We start from the raw sequence: 17,444 nt of genomic DNA, 5'->3' as shown, positions 1-17,444 counted from the left end.
GCTTCCTCCACCAGCGCCTCAGCACCAGCATTAAAAACACCCAAATTTGCCTTGTTTGACTATTTAGTAATCAGGTCAGAGGGAGCAGCTCTGTAGCTGGTCGTGATGAGCTGCAATTAGTTAAAGATCATCTCCTCATCCTGTGCCTGTTCGTATCAATCGGCTCACAGCACAGCTACGGAGTGTCCAAAACTGGTGATCCTCTGCTTGAAAGATACAAACAGTTAAACTCTGTCAAATTGCATTTCTTTATTAGTAGCAACTCTGATGTATTTTGAAAATTAACAAAATACAGGAGGAATTTTGGTAATAAATATTTCGAATACAGGAAAACACAATGTAAGACAGTTTCGTGTAGATTTGTGAAACTGTCCGTCTAAAATATTCACGTTACTGACCTGTTTCGAATCAGCCTAAATGATTGTAATTGCCCATCCAGCTGTTTATCATCTGCTTTTCAGGCCATGCCGATTGGTTCACAGAGCATCTGTGAGTGTCTGAAAACTGTTCTCCACTTGAAAGATACAAACCAGAGGACAGTGTTAAAAAAATCACTTTTTGATGATATAAGTAACGCAGAAAATCAGCAACCTCCAGCTGGTAATTAGGATCAGATAAAACTACCCTTTATTTGTCTCACTATGGGGATATTTGCATTGTTCGAGCAACAGGTGGACAGTCATAGTAGCAACAAGCTATAAACAAGATGCTTTTTTTATTCTTCAAGTCAGTCTTCTTTGATTTCATTGACTCTCTCACTTATAGCAGTGATCAAGTTTTGCCAACATGTTTATGTATATGTAGTTATTAAGGGAAAAGACGCTGAAACCAGTCAACCAAAAGCAGCATCTTCCACCAAAGATGTGAAGCACTCTGTATTTTCCAAGCTCAAGCCCCGACTATAAAAGTATTGCAGACTCCACTTGCGTTCGGTTGGATTCTTAAAGGCAGTCATGCGGCAACCTGAACAGATGTGAAGACTTTCGGAACTCCACATGTCTTTCGGAGAGTTCAATGCCAGTTCAATTTGGTGTGAGTTACTTTCTCCAGTGCAGATGAATTCACCAAGAGTTATTTGATATGAGCAGCAAAGAACAAAAGCTGCACCAACTCACGAGTTTAGCTTTTTCTTTGTTATACGCAGGTATATATAACTTGCTCTACATTTTCCGTTGGCTTTATTCCACGCAGTCAGTTGTGTTCAGCGTCTCTCCATCCCGACTGTTTCATCGAGGCAGCCTCGCCCTTTCACAACAGAAGCCTGTACAGTTTGGCAAACAAAGCACGCTATCATCTTGTCAATGATGTTGTTTTTTTTTTTTTTTTAGCTGCTCCAGTTACCTTCACAATACAACATCACGCTGGAAAAACAAGAGTCTTTCACAGAGCATCTCTCCAGCCATATGCAGCCTCAACTTTCTCTGTTCTCCCCACTGTTCCACCTCAAACCACCAAATCTTTCTATAAAATATGTATAAATAATAAAGTTATTGACTCAGCAGTCAAACGCAGACACACACACACACACACACATGAAGATCGACACCCCTCCTCTATCCAGTGCTCCAGTGTGCAGCAGTGCTGTTCTGTTGCCTGGTAACCAGGTAGAGTTTCTAGTAAGAGCCTCTTTGCTGCGAGAATCCCACTGTCCTAGACTCCTCTCGCTTCCCTCGTCGCCCACTTTATCTTTCCCCCCCCCCCCCCCCCCCCCCCCCCCCCACTGTCGCACAGACGCGCGCATGCAAACACACTCCAATCGCATCACACCGTTGTGCCCATTCAAAGTTGCTTTCATTAAACTCTGTGCATGCGCTTGGAATTCGCCCGGCACTTTTCTTCACCATCAACCTTCAATCACCGCTCTGCCATAAAACTAGGTTGCTGTGACTCTTAGTCTCCACACTGCACTTACCTACTCGCCTGCACACAATACACAGAAACACACACACACACACACACACACACACACACACACACACACACACACACAGGCACACACACACAGGCTCGTTTTGTAGACGATGCAGAGACACATGCTGCAGAATAGCGGGAGGAAGACGAGCAGAAAGAAGAGGCTGCAGTTTTTACGTCTCTGAGGAACTGCAGCTGAATATCAGGCTATATCCATTATACACTACTGCTGTAAAAGCATCGCTTACCACAGACACATACACACACACACACACACACTCACACAGAGAAAGGATAGTTGTTGCAACTTTTACATTACAAGGAGCCTTAAAACACTTTACTCTTAAAATTTAATTGCTAAAGCTACGTAACATACATGCAACATATATTTCCTTCTGACGACAGAATTATGCAAATATAACCCAATGAGATGTCAGCTGAACCACTCCACTCAGTATGTGAATGCAGAGCTGTTATTTCATCATCTTCTTATTTGCTCTAATACATATTCAGACTCAATCATGTGCAGCAGGGATGGAAGAGAAAAGAGAAACAGTGCTTCTTTGTTTGGTATTAAAGGAGGTCTGATCTGAAAAAAAGTTACACACACTTGCTAAAACATTGCTGCAATATGAACTCTATCTCTCTTTCTCTCTCTCTCTCTGTCTCTCTCTCTCTCTCACACACATACACACACACACTGCTGTCTGCATTGCCATGACAACCTAGAGCAAGATGCTGATGGGTTTCCCAGATCTTTTATTTATTCATCCATCTCTACATTACTCTTTCATCCACATCCACACAGATGTGTATTTTCACACGTGTGTATCCATGCATGCACCCCCATACTTAACAAAAACGCACCCCGGACCTAATTTACAACCTTGTCTGATTATCGGAGTTGATCTCACAGAGGAAATCAGCGTGTGTGTGCAGATCTGTGAAAGCAATTGTTCTTGCCTTAAATATATTTTTGTCTGAATCTTAAGCTGCCCTTATAAAGTAGGTCACAAGGGTCAAGTGATGTTATCTCGGGCGCTATCTGTGTCTGTATCCTTTTTTTTTTTTTTGGTGCACACTAGAATCATTCCAGTCATCCTTCAGGCAGCAGTGATCAGTGGCAAGGCGAACGCTGCTGCGTTATTCATGTGTAGACTGGCTGTGGGGAAACAGCCAGAAACAGCAAGAACACAAGAACCACACACACACACACACACACCCACTCACACACACCGACGTCAACAAAAAAAGCTCATTAAGCACAGCAACTAAACAACAAACGCAACAAGGCAATATGACCCAAAAACATATCTGAATACTGAGCATCCACTTAAATAAGGGAAAAGGGGAGGGAAGCTTTAAGGCAACTGCAACGGTCTGGTGACGAGTCCAACGCCAAAGTGGTGCAGGGTCTGCGGTTATCCCCCTCCTAACAAGATCCAGAAGGAATCCACAGCTGCTGTTTTGGGTTATCGGTTGCATCTCGCTATAGTGGAGCCTCTGAATCTGAACTGCTCAGTTCTATAATCACCTGCTCTATCTCTCTGTCCTTTCATTCATTTTGATCGCCTGGATAAATCCGCTTTTACTGAACCCTCTTTCCATCAACCTTGGGGCTACGCACACGTACATACATACATACAAACAAACACACACACACTCGTTGACTTCCTATAAATTAATAGATCCAGAGAGTCAATTCATTCCAATGCTGAGACGCACGAAGAGAAATGATAGAGGAAGAAGCACCTGGACGTTTGGTCTCTTTTTGAAAAACATCTTTTCTGGCTCCCCAGGGTGTGTGTGTGTGTGTGTGTGTGTGTGTGTGTGTGTGTGTGTGTGTGTGTGTGTGTGTGTGTGTGTGCGTGTGTCTAAGTGCGCACGGGCATGTGTGCATGCGAATACATATTTCATACCGCAGTGCACTGAAAATAACACGCATAACTGATTTCAGCTTCTGAAAGAGTCACATTAGAAAAAAATAACTGAACAGAAAAAAAAAATATCTACATGTGCGTCGGCCCATTTGCAGTCAAGACTTGCATATTCCAGCGGCAAGACCAAGAGAAGGAACGAGAAAGAGAAACAAAGAAAGAGCACACATTATTCAGCTGCAGCCTTTTTTGAAGAGACAGGACGAGAGAGCGAGAGGAAGAAGATGAGGAGGAGGAGGGGGGGGGGGGGGGGGGGGGGGGAGGGGGGGTTGAGTGTGTAGTTGTGTCTTGAGGTTGCGAGTGCCACTGCATCTTCACTGCAGCAACTATCAACGAGCGCACAAAGACAAAACACACAAAAAAAAGAAAAGAAAAGCACAACAGAACCGAGGAGGGCACAGAGGTACGCGCTCATCACTCACGCTTGTGATTGGCTGAGCGCTGCGTCCAGATGAGACGACAGCATGTTTCTAAAGTAGACATGCTGTCCAGAGCAGATTCGATTCAGATGGCCAATTTATGCTCTTTTCTCTTCTCGCCGTGCTCCTGCTTCCCATCTTCAGATCGGCTCTTCCATCATTGCTCTCTGTTCTGATTCTTCATCCTGTTTATATCCATTTCCCATCTACCACTTGTTCTTGCCTCACATTATCTTCCTGTCCTCCATCTTTCACCACATTTGTCTGCTTTCTATCCCACGCTTTATTCTACTACCTTTGTTATCCATTTCGTGACTTTTTTCTTCCATCTATCCTTGTGGCTCTCGCTCCTTTCTGAGATTCATACCTCGTTTCTCCCCGTCTTGTGTCACCGTTGCCTACCGACCACCTGCTGCATTTATTCCCTCCATCGCACACAGATAGGCGCCCTCATCCCTCATCATTATTTTGTGACCGTAAAAAGCTTTGTTTCATTGACGCTGAGTGACATTTTCAGCGCGGATTCCTTGGAGGTAGGGACTGCAGAAGGTTTCGGACGGTGGGTTGATTTGTGAGAAAACAGAATCCACGTCCAGACCATCATCAACAGGATGTGCTGCCATGGCAACAGCTGCTGAAACAGCCCTCCCACACAATTACAGGACCAATCGGTGTGGCAGTGCCACTACATGGAGTTTGACTGACAGCTCTCTGAGTGTACAGACATACCGGGCTGAAAGAAGCAAAATACTGCATGTACATTCTGCTCAACATCCGCAGAGAGGAAAATTCACTCACTTCCAATCAGTTTTTTTAACCAAACTTCACTGATCTAGATCACCTTTTAATTCAAAGTCCTGTCTTGACTTGACAGAATATTCTAAACGCAGTAAAAAGACCAGCTGCTCAATGATCGTCTCAAAGCATTAAAATACTGTCGACTGGTGAAGAACCCCGCCAGCAGGTGGAAAAAAGAAGCTTGTCAGCTATCCACAGGCCAACTGTGCTGTTAGCAGTGGCAGCGACTGCAGCTCTTGGAAGAGACAGAAAAAGAAAATGTGTGTCTTGGCGATTCATTTTGCAACGTATAAAAACCCACCGGTCCATCTCTGTACTGTTTTATCTGGGATGAGAGGATGAGGAAAGGCAGAATACACAGTGGACGTCTCATCAGTCCATCACATGGAGACACATAGATACACACATTAACATGCTCACAATCACAAACAGGCAGCTTACAGTCACCAATTAGGCAAAAATGCATGTTTGTGGACTGGGAGATTAAACACAGACACACTCAGGGGGAGAACTTCACAAAGAAAGGTCCTAAAGCCCCACTGGGACTCAAACTGTGGCCCTTCCTGCGGGAGGCGTGAGTGCTACTCACTACATCCCAGCATGGCCTCATCACACGTCCCTCCAGAAGGTCAGATGCTGTTTGTTCTGTTTTTAAACATGATGAGAAGCTTCAAGTATCCAATGCAGATTATTTAACTGATCCTTCACTCAGTTTAATCTTTGACATTATAAATTAATGCTGATTGAAGAACCGTTGGTTGAAAAAGGCTTTCTTGGCGAATCAGAAAGATGTTTGTTCTCAAGGATAGGAAGCCATTTTTTTAATCAATACACACCATAAACGAATGTGATGTAATGCAACCGACTGACCAACGAGTCAATGAGTGTTCCTGGCCACAGCCCTGCTGGCAGCGGGTTTCGCCCGGCACCGTTCGTCGTCTGGTCAGCGACACCAAAAAAAGCAACTGACTCTATTTCTGCAGAGTGATCCAGTCAGACGCTCAGAGCCTGGGGCAGGTGTGGGTCACTGCCCAAACTCACAGGGCGAGCATGGATGCACACAAACATGATCTTACAGTGAAGAGTGAAGATCGTTTACATTTACACACTTCCCCAAGATACACACACACACACACACACACACACACACAAACACACATTTGCACACATGAAAATCTGCACTATTAGTTCCAGATCATTTTGTGAAGCGGGCCGTAAACAGTGAGCCTGGGGATAAACAAAGATCCTGCTGCACTGGAAGCAATCCCACAACACACACGCACAAGCACAAACACACACACACACACACACACACACACACACACACACACACACACACACACACACACCTTAAACCCCGTGCACACATGCTCATATACTCACACATACAAACTGACACAAAAAACACAAAAAAGAGGCCAGACATAAACATGAATAAATACCTACAGGGTTGGAAGGCAGGACTACACTAAAATGCACATTTACTGTGTTAAAGCATATCCACATCAATTGTTTTTTTTTAAATAAACTGAACTTGAAGGAACATTAAACACAAACGTTTCTATATTTTACCGTTTTCCATGATATCAGGGTAAGTATGAATACCAATGTTCAATAAATACACACAATGCTTATTGAGTTCATCACAGTTAAAATGCTTTCATAGTATAAATAACAGAATAATAAAATAAATAACAGTTTTTCCCTGTGATTATTATTGTAAAGTTTGTGTTGCACTTCACACTTTCGGCTCACTTTATTTTAGCTTTCTATTCCGGTCTTTTCACACATGGATGCCTTACTTATTTCTGCTGAGCACAGCATGAGACACTAATTTACTTGTACACGAAGAAAGACAGAACTGATGTTGAAATCCTATAATTAGAGGAGAAATCAGCGGAGGTGTGAATTCTGCAGACGTCGTGACGTCCTTCGCAGTTGCAGGTGAATGGATGCGTGTGTGGCTGTTTTTGGTTTTGCGATATCATTTAGCGATAACGTATGAGGATGTGTTGTTTTCTAGGAATTACATTAATCTTCCTGCTTTATCTCTGTACATAATGTGCGTTTTTATTTTCCCCTCTCCTCCCCTGGAAGGCACAGAAGATATCTATGCAAACAAGGCATACTTTGAATATTTCATTTTTCCAAAAATTGCAAGGAGGTTCAAATATTCCCACATCTAGTTGATTCTGTGAATCTTTAACGGCCTTGTCCGTTCTGTCTCGTTAAACAGAGTTATATGCACACACAGAAATGTGTATTGAGTGGATTGTGCCAGGGCTTCCTACGTCACACAGACAGGATCCCTCCGTCTCTGCAGTGACATGCACCTCACGACCCTCAATCTGCCGTCACGATGATCACAGGCCAAATACAATGAGTCACCAAACACACACACAAACAGGACAAACAGCGAGGGAAGCAGAGACGGACCAACGCACACACACACACACACACACACACAAGTCTGTGAGCGCGCATACACTCGAGTACATTCACTTAAGTTTTCAGGAAGTCTGCGCGGCACAAGGAGAAGGGCAACCTGCAGATCTCAAGGCTAACGGTCTCCGTCCCTCACGCTGCAGAGATGAAGTCACTCCAAGACATAAAAACTCACACGCAAAGGACGGACCGGGAGGAATAAATTCCCTGAAATGACGTAGTGACAGGAGTGAGATGAAGGGAACAATTTAAGTTTCTTTGGCCTGAACGCAGAGCTGATAAATGGTCCTTTTATTGCTGCTCTAGGTTGTAAAATAACGACGACCCCAATGATCACGCTTGTCTCCCGTTATGACCGACTTCAAACTTATGTCTAGGACAGTTGTTCCCAACCTTTTCCTCGATGGAACCAAATTCTAACCATTTATATTCGAGGCAACACGGCTCTATATGTGAAAGACTGTTCCTTTGTTCTATTCTTTAATTTCCTTTTTTCTGACAATAAACTCTTTGGCGGACTGGTGCCGCTTCACCTGACACGGTTTCAAACTTCAACCGCAAAAGATGCATTCAGCTGTAATTTAGTCCACCGCTTCAATGAAGCCATATTCTGTTCACTCTCTTGGGACTCCTTTTTTTCTTTTTTCCTTCTGACAGATTAATCTTTCGCTTTAGTTTGACGTGCCGCCATTTTTTTTCTCCAGCTGCTTACTTTAGGAGCTTACCTTTGTGTATACTGGAGACGGGATGTTCTCGTTCAACATGCCCATATCCTCTGTACACTTTAAAATGTTTATTTAATAATTATGTAAGAAAACTTCTTTTTTAATAATGTTCAGTTTTAATAAAAATGTTTAAACTTCGTATTGTTGCGATATAAATGAATCTAATGCTGATTTTGTCTAAGATTTTGTCGCTTTTCGTCAGCTTGAAAGGAAGCACAGTACATTTCATTTCTCCCTCCAGGGGCTGTTTGAGGAATCATGTGTTTGCGTACGTTTGTGCAGCCTCATCTATATCAATTTGGGGAGGAAGTGCACGAGGCCCTTTCAACATGTTTTAGAGCGGAGGATGACAAATGCTGACAGATATCAAGATGAATTCACTCATCTGTAACGGATTAGTCGTGTCTGGCCCCCATCAGATCCAATCGGATATAGTCAGGTGGTTGTTTCTTATCACACCGTCAAATCAGCGACCTCAAAAACATTCAGTCACACAAGCCTCAGCATTTCAGGTGCTGTTGATTATACTGTTGTCAACTGTGGAATAAGAAGATTTCGTGACCAAAACAGGGCTATTTCTGCATAAGTTATGGATTGTGGACTGTAAATTGCTTCACTTCATTGCTCCTGAAATTGATTTACAAGACATTTCCCTCTACTTGAACAGTAAATTAAATATTATTTGAACTATATCTTACATTCCTATGTAACGATGCACTAAGGAGGAGACATCTTCAGATTTCATTTCAAAGCAGCTCCAAATCAAATGAGAGTAACTCAATTAAGGCAAACGAGAGCCAGGAATGATCACAGTGGAACACGGACGTAAATGAGTGAGTCCTGTTCTCGTACAATTTGCTGCAAATAACCTTTCAGTGAATCAATAAATTAGCTCATTACTGCATCTTTAGCTCTAATTGCATTGCAGTTATGAAACACGCTTTGAAGACCCCATAAAATGAAAAATGCATTTGAAAAGTTATTATCTCATGTGTATGGGCTACTTGGTAAATTATCTCTTGAACTGTGCAAAATAAATTGTAACAGACCCTGATATAAGCAGCTTCTTCTCTGGACTACCAGCTACTGAATTTCAATATTAGTTCAGACAGACAGGCGAGTGAAATTATTAGCTACTAAAAATGTTGGATCTCAAACCATTCTAATTTCAAGTAATGTGTAAAAGTATGAAGTTAAATAACACTGTGATGTCTGATACACTGCTTTACTTTATTGTTGATGTGTTGACTGTCGAAGGACTGATTCATTTCAGTATGGCACGCAGCTCTGAACTGGTAGATTTGATCCGTGTAATCCATGTAATCCTTTATCACTGCCCAGTGCTCACTGTCAAATGCACAGGAAAAACAGAAAACAAACAAAACTTGAACATAATGTTTCACTTGCACTGCTACTGCACTGCAATGTGGACGGTTCTGTTTATTATGACTCCATGAAACACACTATTTATTATAGCTTCTGATCCCTCTGATCTGTCCTAACCCTCACTGGGAGCATTTATGATCAAGGATAAACAAAATGTCAAATCTGGATCACAAACAAAACACGTCTCTCCTCCAATTAGAAAGCCAAAAGGTCAAAGTCAACACAGACCATAACTCTTCTTTCTTTCATGATATTTTTGACTCCCTTGAAAGTTTATCTTAGAGGTGTATTTTAAAGATCGATCTAATTGGATGTTTAATGTAAGACTTGAATGAAGAACAACCTCAGCCACAGCCTGAGAAAAAGACCTGTTTTTCTGGACACTCTCAACAGGAGAAGACCACCTGATCGATGGGGATGAACATAATTAACATGACGAATGAGAAACGCTGTAGTGCTGAAATGTTTTCTCTGGTAATTGCGACCAACTGTTGGCCTGTTTTTATTGTCAGAGGTGATCACTGACAGATCAATACAGATCAGATATATGGCAGCGTGCATGACTGGACTCATAAACAATCTGGTTGTCAGATGATTTTATTCACAACAATCGCTGCTTTAAGTTTGAATGAGAGAAATATTCCTACAGTAAGCCTGCTGTTATGTTCAATTTATTCATGTCTTTGTCTTTTTTTTTTTTTCCTGTCTTGACTCAGACTTTAACCAACGTGTTCATTCCTTTGTGTGGCTGAATGGCAGAGCATTTGCTCTTTGAATAATATTTACATAGTACTACAGGGGACCACCAACCCTGCACTGCTTACAGTGAGTCCTGTGAACACTCCCACACACTCACAGACACCAAGGAATAAAACACAAAACGTTGTCCAGGGAGATCAGCTCTTACGACATAACCCGGTGCCTGTTTCAGTGCTCAAATCGAGCATGTGACGGTGTGCACCTCGTTCATTCGTCATGCGGTCGTGGTACAAAAGCTGCTCAGTATCACCATGAACCAACAGATTTTTACACCAAAATGTGAAGAAGACACGAGAAGGAAGACGCACATGTGGCGACCATAGGGGCAGTAGTCTGCCTCAGCAGCTACTGCAGTATTATCTCAGCTACAGCGCTGTGAACACATGAGGCATAATGTAATGCAGCATTAACATCTGTGGAACAGCAGGCCACAGACCCCTGCCTCCTGTGTGCTCGGGTCTCCTGAACTGGACGAAGGTAAACAAGTTTTAGTCATTTACTCCCTTTTTTTATCCGTTTACACCAAACTATTAAAAAGCCTTGCATTTTTCAGATATATGATATTTTACAGATGGCTGCTCGCGCTCAAGATGACGTAGAAATATTTGTCTCCACGATTATAACACTGTCAGCTTTTGTGTGGAACATCAGAGCTGTACCAAATGTGCTGTGCTCACTTTAAAAAGCCAGAACGGACTAGACGCTTCCCTGTGACTGCAGGGCAGTGCCGCAGAATAACGGAATATTTTAATATCATCATTACATGATACCATGTTTGGTAAAAGAGCATAACATGCCTCGCATTTTCAAGGCCGGCTTCTTCAGGGCCTACTTCGAGCAGTACAAATATAACACTGGGATATTAATCCCCAAAGGAAATATCCCTGCGAGTGAGATGCTTGCCACAAAGTCTAAACCCTCAAGCTGGAGAAGGTGCTTCATGTTTGGGGGATGCTCGATGGAAATAGATTTTGGTTGACATAGTAGCTGGCATCTAACTCTAGAAGTAGGATTTTCCTCAAGGACGAATTTTCAGCAGTTTTTTTCTCGAACTAAAGCAGGATCAACAAGGCTCACATGGGATTCAGACTCAGGCTGTCCTAGAAAATTAAAGGAGAAGTTCACCTAGTTTACAATTTCAGCCCAGCTCATGAAGCATTTTTATGAACATATTACTCACAAAGATCGTTTTTTGATCGTCGCAATGCTTCTTTTTCAATAAAGAAGGGATGCTTGGTGGTTTGGTTATGCATGTTTCTTCCACAACTCACCGAGACTCAGATTTGTTTCATCAAACAGCTGTGCTGTTTCTTCTTCTGTTACTTCAATCATCCATTCCATCAAACTACATAAAACAAGAGTCAACAGTGAGGAAAGACTAGAATTGGCAAGATTTGAAAATAAATATATTGATAATATCTTGGCTGATAGATAAGAATGAATTGCAATTCAGAAGCACCAAGCTGGGACTGAGGTAATTTAGAAACAGTGTCATCATTACATAATTTGTCCACTGGCGAGCACTGACAAGTTTTAATCTGTTAAAGGCCCACTCAATCTGCATCGAATCGAAGGTGTCCATTTATATACTGTATACATGTGGCCTGAACGCTTTGCTCACATCACAGACTGGTTGAATCTGTACTGGACATCAGTTTCTGCTTCCTGAGTATTCCTTTTAAAACCTAACAAAGATGGTTATCTTATCAAATCCAAGTGCCTGAAGCACAAACACCTGCACCCAAGGCCTGTAATTTATCACTTTTTATACCACTCGCTATCACATCCTTGTTTTGAATCTTTTAGGAATTTTGCAGACCGTTTTCCTCATCAGCACAATCAAACTCCATGTATAAAGGACATCTTATATCGCTTCAATATGGAAGCTTAAGATATGTATTGTTTCTAGTACAGTTAATAGCAGGTACATTAAACACAACAACAAGCAATGGTTTGGTATACTTCTTTTCACAGATCCATGACATCCATGAAACATGAACCCGGTGCCATAACCTTTTATCGGTTTCGGGTAAAATCAGAGCCAAGCTCAGTTTTTCCATCCTTGCATTCTGACTCTGACCGACGTCACAGTGTTGATCTGAACAGGGTGTGAATCATCAACTCTACTGATAAAAGCTGATAAAATCTCATGATGAACGCGAAGTCAAGAAATTATTCATGCTGCTCTGCACTCATTAACCTACAGAGCATGTTGTGGCTTGGTTAAATTTCACTATGGAAACAGGCGGGAATCGAAAAGGCCATCAGAACGACCCTGTGTCTCGACATAAAGAGCCCTGCAGTTCATCAAGAAATATCCACTGCCATGCTCGGGTACAAAATGACAAAATCTGCTCCTTAGACTATACTATTCATCCACCTTCAGTACTGAAGAAAATGTTGCGTAAATAACTGTGGCTCTGGTCTAGATATAGTTTTTAACAATTGCCACTTCGCTGCATCAGAAGTGGGAAGACAATATTGTAGTGCTGCATCTTCAAGTTATCCTTATTGTGCTTGAAAATGTGCACATTCTGTTCTCCTGTGTCTATGCTTCAGCTTGTTAAAACGTCCCACAGATGAAAATTATGCAGGCAAAATGTTCGGCTGAAATGTGGGAACGGACGGGAAAAAAAAGGAGTGATTTCACTTGGTCTGCTTGCCTTCACCAAGTAACATTAAAAAGATTGATTTAAAATGGCTGCAAGAAAATATTAGAGGAGGAACGCTGTAATTTCAAAGATAGGATCTAATCTGCAGGTAAAGCTATCTAATGGTGCTTAGCTTTGATAATACAGAGCGACTGTGTGAGCCATGTTTGGATTTCATCTGAAACCAACTCAAGCCGAGAGATCTGCAGCCCATCATGATGAAGCTGGTAACATTTTGTTCTAGAACTTTTCCCCGAGGAGCATCCAAATGTTGCCACCTCAAGAGAAAGTGCAGCATCTTTTTTCATGACCGCACCAATTGTTTTGTACGACTGCTGTTCAGAGAAGTACCGCTGTCATCATGGGTACGTTTCTTTTTTTTCTTTTTTTTTTGTCACCCTGGTAACAAAGAAGATTGCAGAGAAGCTTGTTTTTGTGCTGCCTGTCTGTGGATTGTCCAGTGACAAAAGGTTTAAAGGAGAAAAAATACGGCGGCAGTGAAAACTACACCTGTTAACCCAGTGAGGTGCACGCATTGTCAACGTTGTACACGTGGTGCACTACTGAGCTGTATAATGAGGGAATAAAGCACTTAAAGTCATTTTCGTGGAAGAAGCACGAGTGATAAAATGTTTGATTGCTGACCAATAAAGGAAGAGTATGTAAAATCTCGGGGCATCTATAAGCAAGGTTGCACTTTACAACTCCTCTGATGACTCTGCCCTCATCAAGGGTTTATAGCGGCGGTGATACTAACAATAAGCAGTGCCTGGTCTGCTCACCGAGGGCTACTGGACAAAGATGACTGCTACGCTCTGGGAAAATTAGGCACCATTTTCAAAACTATTAAAACTCCATTTGTCGCACATGACTATAGAGGCATAGAATTCCAGTTTTGTGAGACTATTTTTTCTTCACAATGGCTGAAAAACTGAATGCAGTGAATGATGACACCTTATAGTAAGTCTGTCGTCTAGATATGTTCAGAGAAATAAAAAAGTGTCTATTGGCAAATAAGTGTTTGTTGGTAATGTGTTGCTTCTAATTGATTTACTTCACTTTGCGATCATTTTAAAAAATTGTGATTTGCCATATTAAGCTATAAGTGCACCAACATTCTGGATGAACAACATGAATCTCTTAAAGACAAATTAGTAGACCAACGTGCAATAGGCTAAACACAAAGAACACCCAGGAAAACAAAAAGCAGCTTCTCCTCCAGTGATGGGGAGTTCAAGACAACTGCACCAGGGTCTTTCCTGAGTGTACAAACTATTTCTGCTCTAAGGAACCCAGATGATGGCACCCCAGCGTCTGGACAAATGACCTGTCAAATACCACCAGTGTAAAGTCTCCCACTGCTGCTTGTTCAGTCTCACAGAAACAATTAGGCTGATACACTTATATGAAAAGCTTTCACATCTGATAATACCAACAAATCTCCACTTTTGCAATCATTTTTTGGCAGATTTCATGAACTTCTATATCAAGCGAGATGAAAGGAAACCAATACTCACAGACAGAGGAGCGACGCCATTATTCACCTTACCGGCTGTGAGCGTTACATTTCCAGCACATGAAAGGATATGGGTTACAGACGACACGAAGACACCAGTTGCGAGGTCTCGTAGTTTGCTTTAAGCAGAAGAAGGCCACGGGGGCCAGGGCGGGGTACGGCTGCTGCTCCTCCTCCTCAGAAACGCAGTCTGGGTCACGGATGGGGGCCGTGATGCGAACTCCCAGCGTTGGTCCAACTTCCACTTCCAGCTCCGGTTCCTGTTCATCATGCTCCTGAACTTCAGGACTCCATTCATCCCCTCCCTCTCCTGGACCACCACTGCTCCTCCTCCTCCTCCTCCTCCTCCTCCTCCTCCTCCTGGTCTCCACCTCCTCCTCCTCCTCCTCCTCCTCCTCCTCCTCTTCCTCCGGCCCCTCCTCCTCCGCATCCCGGCTTCCTCCCGGGTCAACATCGTGACCTGCTGTGTCGCTCCTGTAGGGCGTTGGTATGGCAAGCCTCACCTCCTCCTGGAGCTCCTCCTGCTCCTCCTCACACTCTGCGTACTGAAAGCGCGCTCTCCCCTCTCCATCAGTCATGATAGAGCATCAGGCAGAGCCACTCTGGAGAGAGGTCAGAGGGACAGTGGTTAGCGAGAGGTGGGAGGATGGACAAATGTGCAAAAAGAGGGGCAGTGATGGGGGGTGATGGGGGGGGCGATGAAGATTCATTTGCAAAGACACCGAGGAAGAAGGAAGGAAAGAGAGGGATCAACTGAGCACCGAGCAAACCGTACAATGAACCAAATAAACACTCAGGTCATTTCCTCCTCCGATCCCTCAGCAACACAAGCATTCGCTTCCAATCAATCTAGAAAAGAGATTTCCAATATTTGTTACTAAACTGGCGGCGCTTGAGGCTTTTCATGAGCATTTATTCCAAAAAAGCTCTTTGTCAGTTTAAATATTTGCTTTGTGCACTTGAAAATGAACAAAAACGGCCGTCACCACGCCAAACTATGAGTCTTTGTCACAGCATTACATAAATATTAGATGAATTTGATGGAGGAGATATTATTCATATAGTTAATGCTCTGCTTGGCTTCACAGATGGACAGAGGAACATTATTTCAGTGACGGTCAACAGTTAAAAATGAAAAAAAAATGTATTTATTGTAAAAATGGTTCAAATTAACTGAGTACTGCAGAATGGATTTATTGCATGATGAAAATAGTGTGTGGCTTCTTCTCTTTTTCCTTCCACTCTCTTCCTGTTGCTATGTGATTGAACAGATGGACTGCTCTGTCTCTGGTCTACTGAAGGTTTTTAGCCCACACCACGCAATGGTGGGCAGGGAATGCGCCAAAAAGGGAGGAAAAAAAAAACAATAAACACCGCACTAATCCTGAATATTATAATGAGTAGAATAATCACGAGAACAACACATTAGTCATCGTGATCCAGCTAACAGACTTTTCTCTAAGAGGTTTTTTTTTTGATCATTATTATTATTTTATGGGCTTTGTTGCCCGTCGTTTGCTCTTGTATGGGAAAAAGCGCATCTGACGCTCGAAGCGCTCCAGAGGGGATTTTATGACAAAGAGGGACATTTTTCATACACGCTTCCTAAAGAATGTCTGCTGGAAAAGTACTTACATTATTTCAAACGGTGTCAAAGACGCAAAGACCGGCGGAGGGAGTGGAGCGCCCATTACCTGTTTTCTTGTTTCTTTTCTTTTTGGTTGAAAAGTAGCCTCAACCCTGGACTCCGAATGCAGCTCATCATCATCACATGCAAATAGCAACTTTATCATTTCATACCTGATCGAGACGGAATCGGAAGTTCCCATAAGCATGATCCGTGACTTTCCGTCGTTCTTGCGCACCCAGCCTTTCTCAGCAACCCGGAGCTTCCCTTTCTTCCCTTCTTTCTTTCTTCCCTTCCTTCTGTCTCCTCAGAAAATCCTTGTTTTGCTTTTCAGATAATCCGTGGATTCAAAGGAAAAGATAAGAAAAAAAAACTGGAAGTGATCAAATAAGTCACTTAAAAGTGGTCTTGATTAAACGGGAACGTCTATCCACATCCATGCCTCCATCCATCCATGCGTGCGTCCGTCCGTCCGTCCGTCCGTCCGCGCGGAGGTGCTGCTATTACGCAGCGTGGAGCGGGGATGCGCGCGGGAGGGTCGGACCGTGTGGGCTGCTGTGCCGAAGCTCCGTGGATGATCTGACACGGAAAACTTGGCCCAGGACCCGGGAGCCCTGACACGTGACGTGATGCCCGGTTATAGAGACGTAGCGCACAGTGGGAGACACACACATGCGCGCGAGCAAGGCGTGAGGAGAGGAGCCAAGCAGGGCGCGCACGCACCGCGATGTTAAATGGATCATTCCTCCGTCACTGGAAAATGGAAAATCACCTATTACTATCATCATTATTATTATTGTTGTTGTTATTATTATTATTATCATTTCTAAGATTGTTCTCTTAGAATTAATAGGAAGGGTGTTTGCAGTGAGACATAACACCATAAATGGAGTCAGTCGTGTCTGTGTTGGTTGTATGAAGATTCTGGCTCCTTGTAGAGATTGTAAGTTGTTCTCCTACCTGCTTTTGTGTTCAGGAGAGGTATTTCAGGCAATAAAATGAAAAAAAAAAAAATCTTCAGACAGCTCAATTTAGATTAATACAAGGAAAAATATCCCAATCAAAAGGATTATTAAAGGAATTTTCTGACCAAATCTACTAATGCCTGACCTACAGTGATTCTGGCTGACCTACATATATATATATAACAAAGCCATATCATGGCAATGTATTTTATCATGAGTAAGCTCTGTGGTCTTATGTTGCATTGTGGGAGGAGTTTGTGGATGACTGAAGTCACTGGCTGAGCTACAAATTTCACAATGCAAAG

The 17,444-nt window shown here is 42.7% G+C and overlaps 1 protein-coding gene across 2 annotated transcripts in view; it reads right to left on the bottom strand.

Annotated features, from left to right (window-relative positions):
* The window catches only part of cacna1ha (calcium channel, voltage-dependent, T type, alpha 1H subunit a), a 98,385-nt gene extending 81,574 nt beyond the window's left edge, over positions 1–16,811 (bottom strand). Inside the window, exons 1-2 of one of the 2 annotated variants that reach the window (XM_030090216.1) lie at positions 16,348–16,811; positions 14,620–15,149 (exon numbers count right to left, since the gene is read on the bottom strand). In XM_030090216.1, the coding sequence (XP_029946076.1) occupies positions 14,620–15,125 (506 nt within the window). In that variant the 5' untranslated portion in view covers positions 15,126–15,149; positions 16,348–16,811. Of the gene's footprint in view, positions 1–14,619; positions 15,150–16,347 lie in introns of those variants that run through there. The other variant, XM_030090217.1, reaches the window with a different exon arrangement.
* Positions 16,812–17,444: the final 633 nt, after the last annotated feature.

This window comes from Salarias fasciatus, chromosome 4 (assembly GCF_902148845.1).
Source record: "Salarias fasciatus chromosome 4, fSalaFa1.1, whole genome shotgun sequence".
NCBI classification, from domain to species: Eukaryota; Metazoa; Chordata; class Actinopteri; order Blenniiformes; family Blenniidae; genus Salarias; species Salarias fasciatus.
This window is presented reverse-complemented; position numbering and strand designations above follow the sequence as displayed.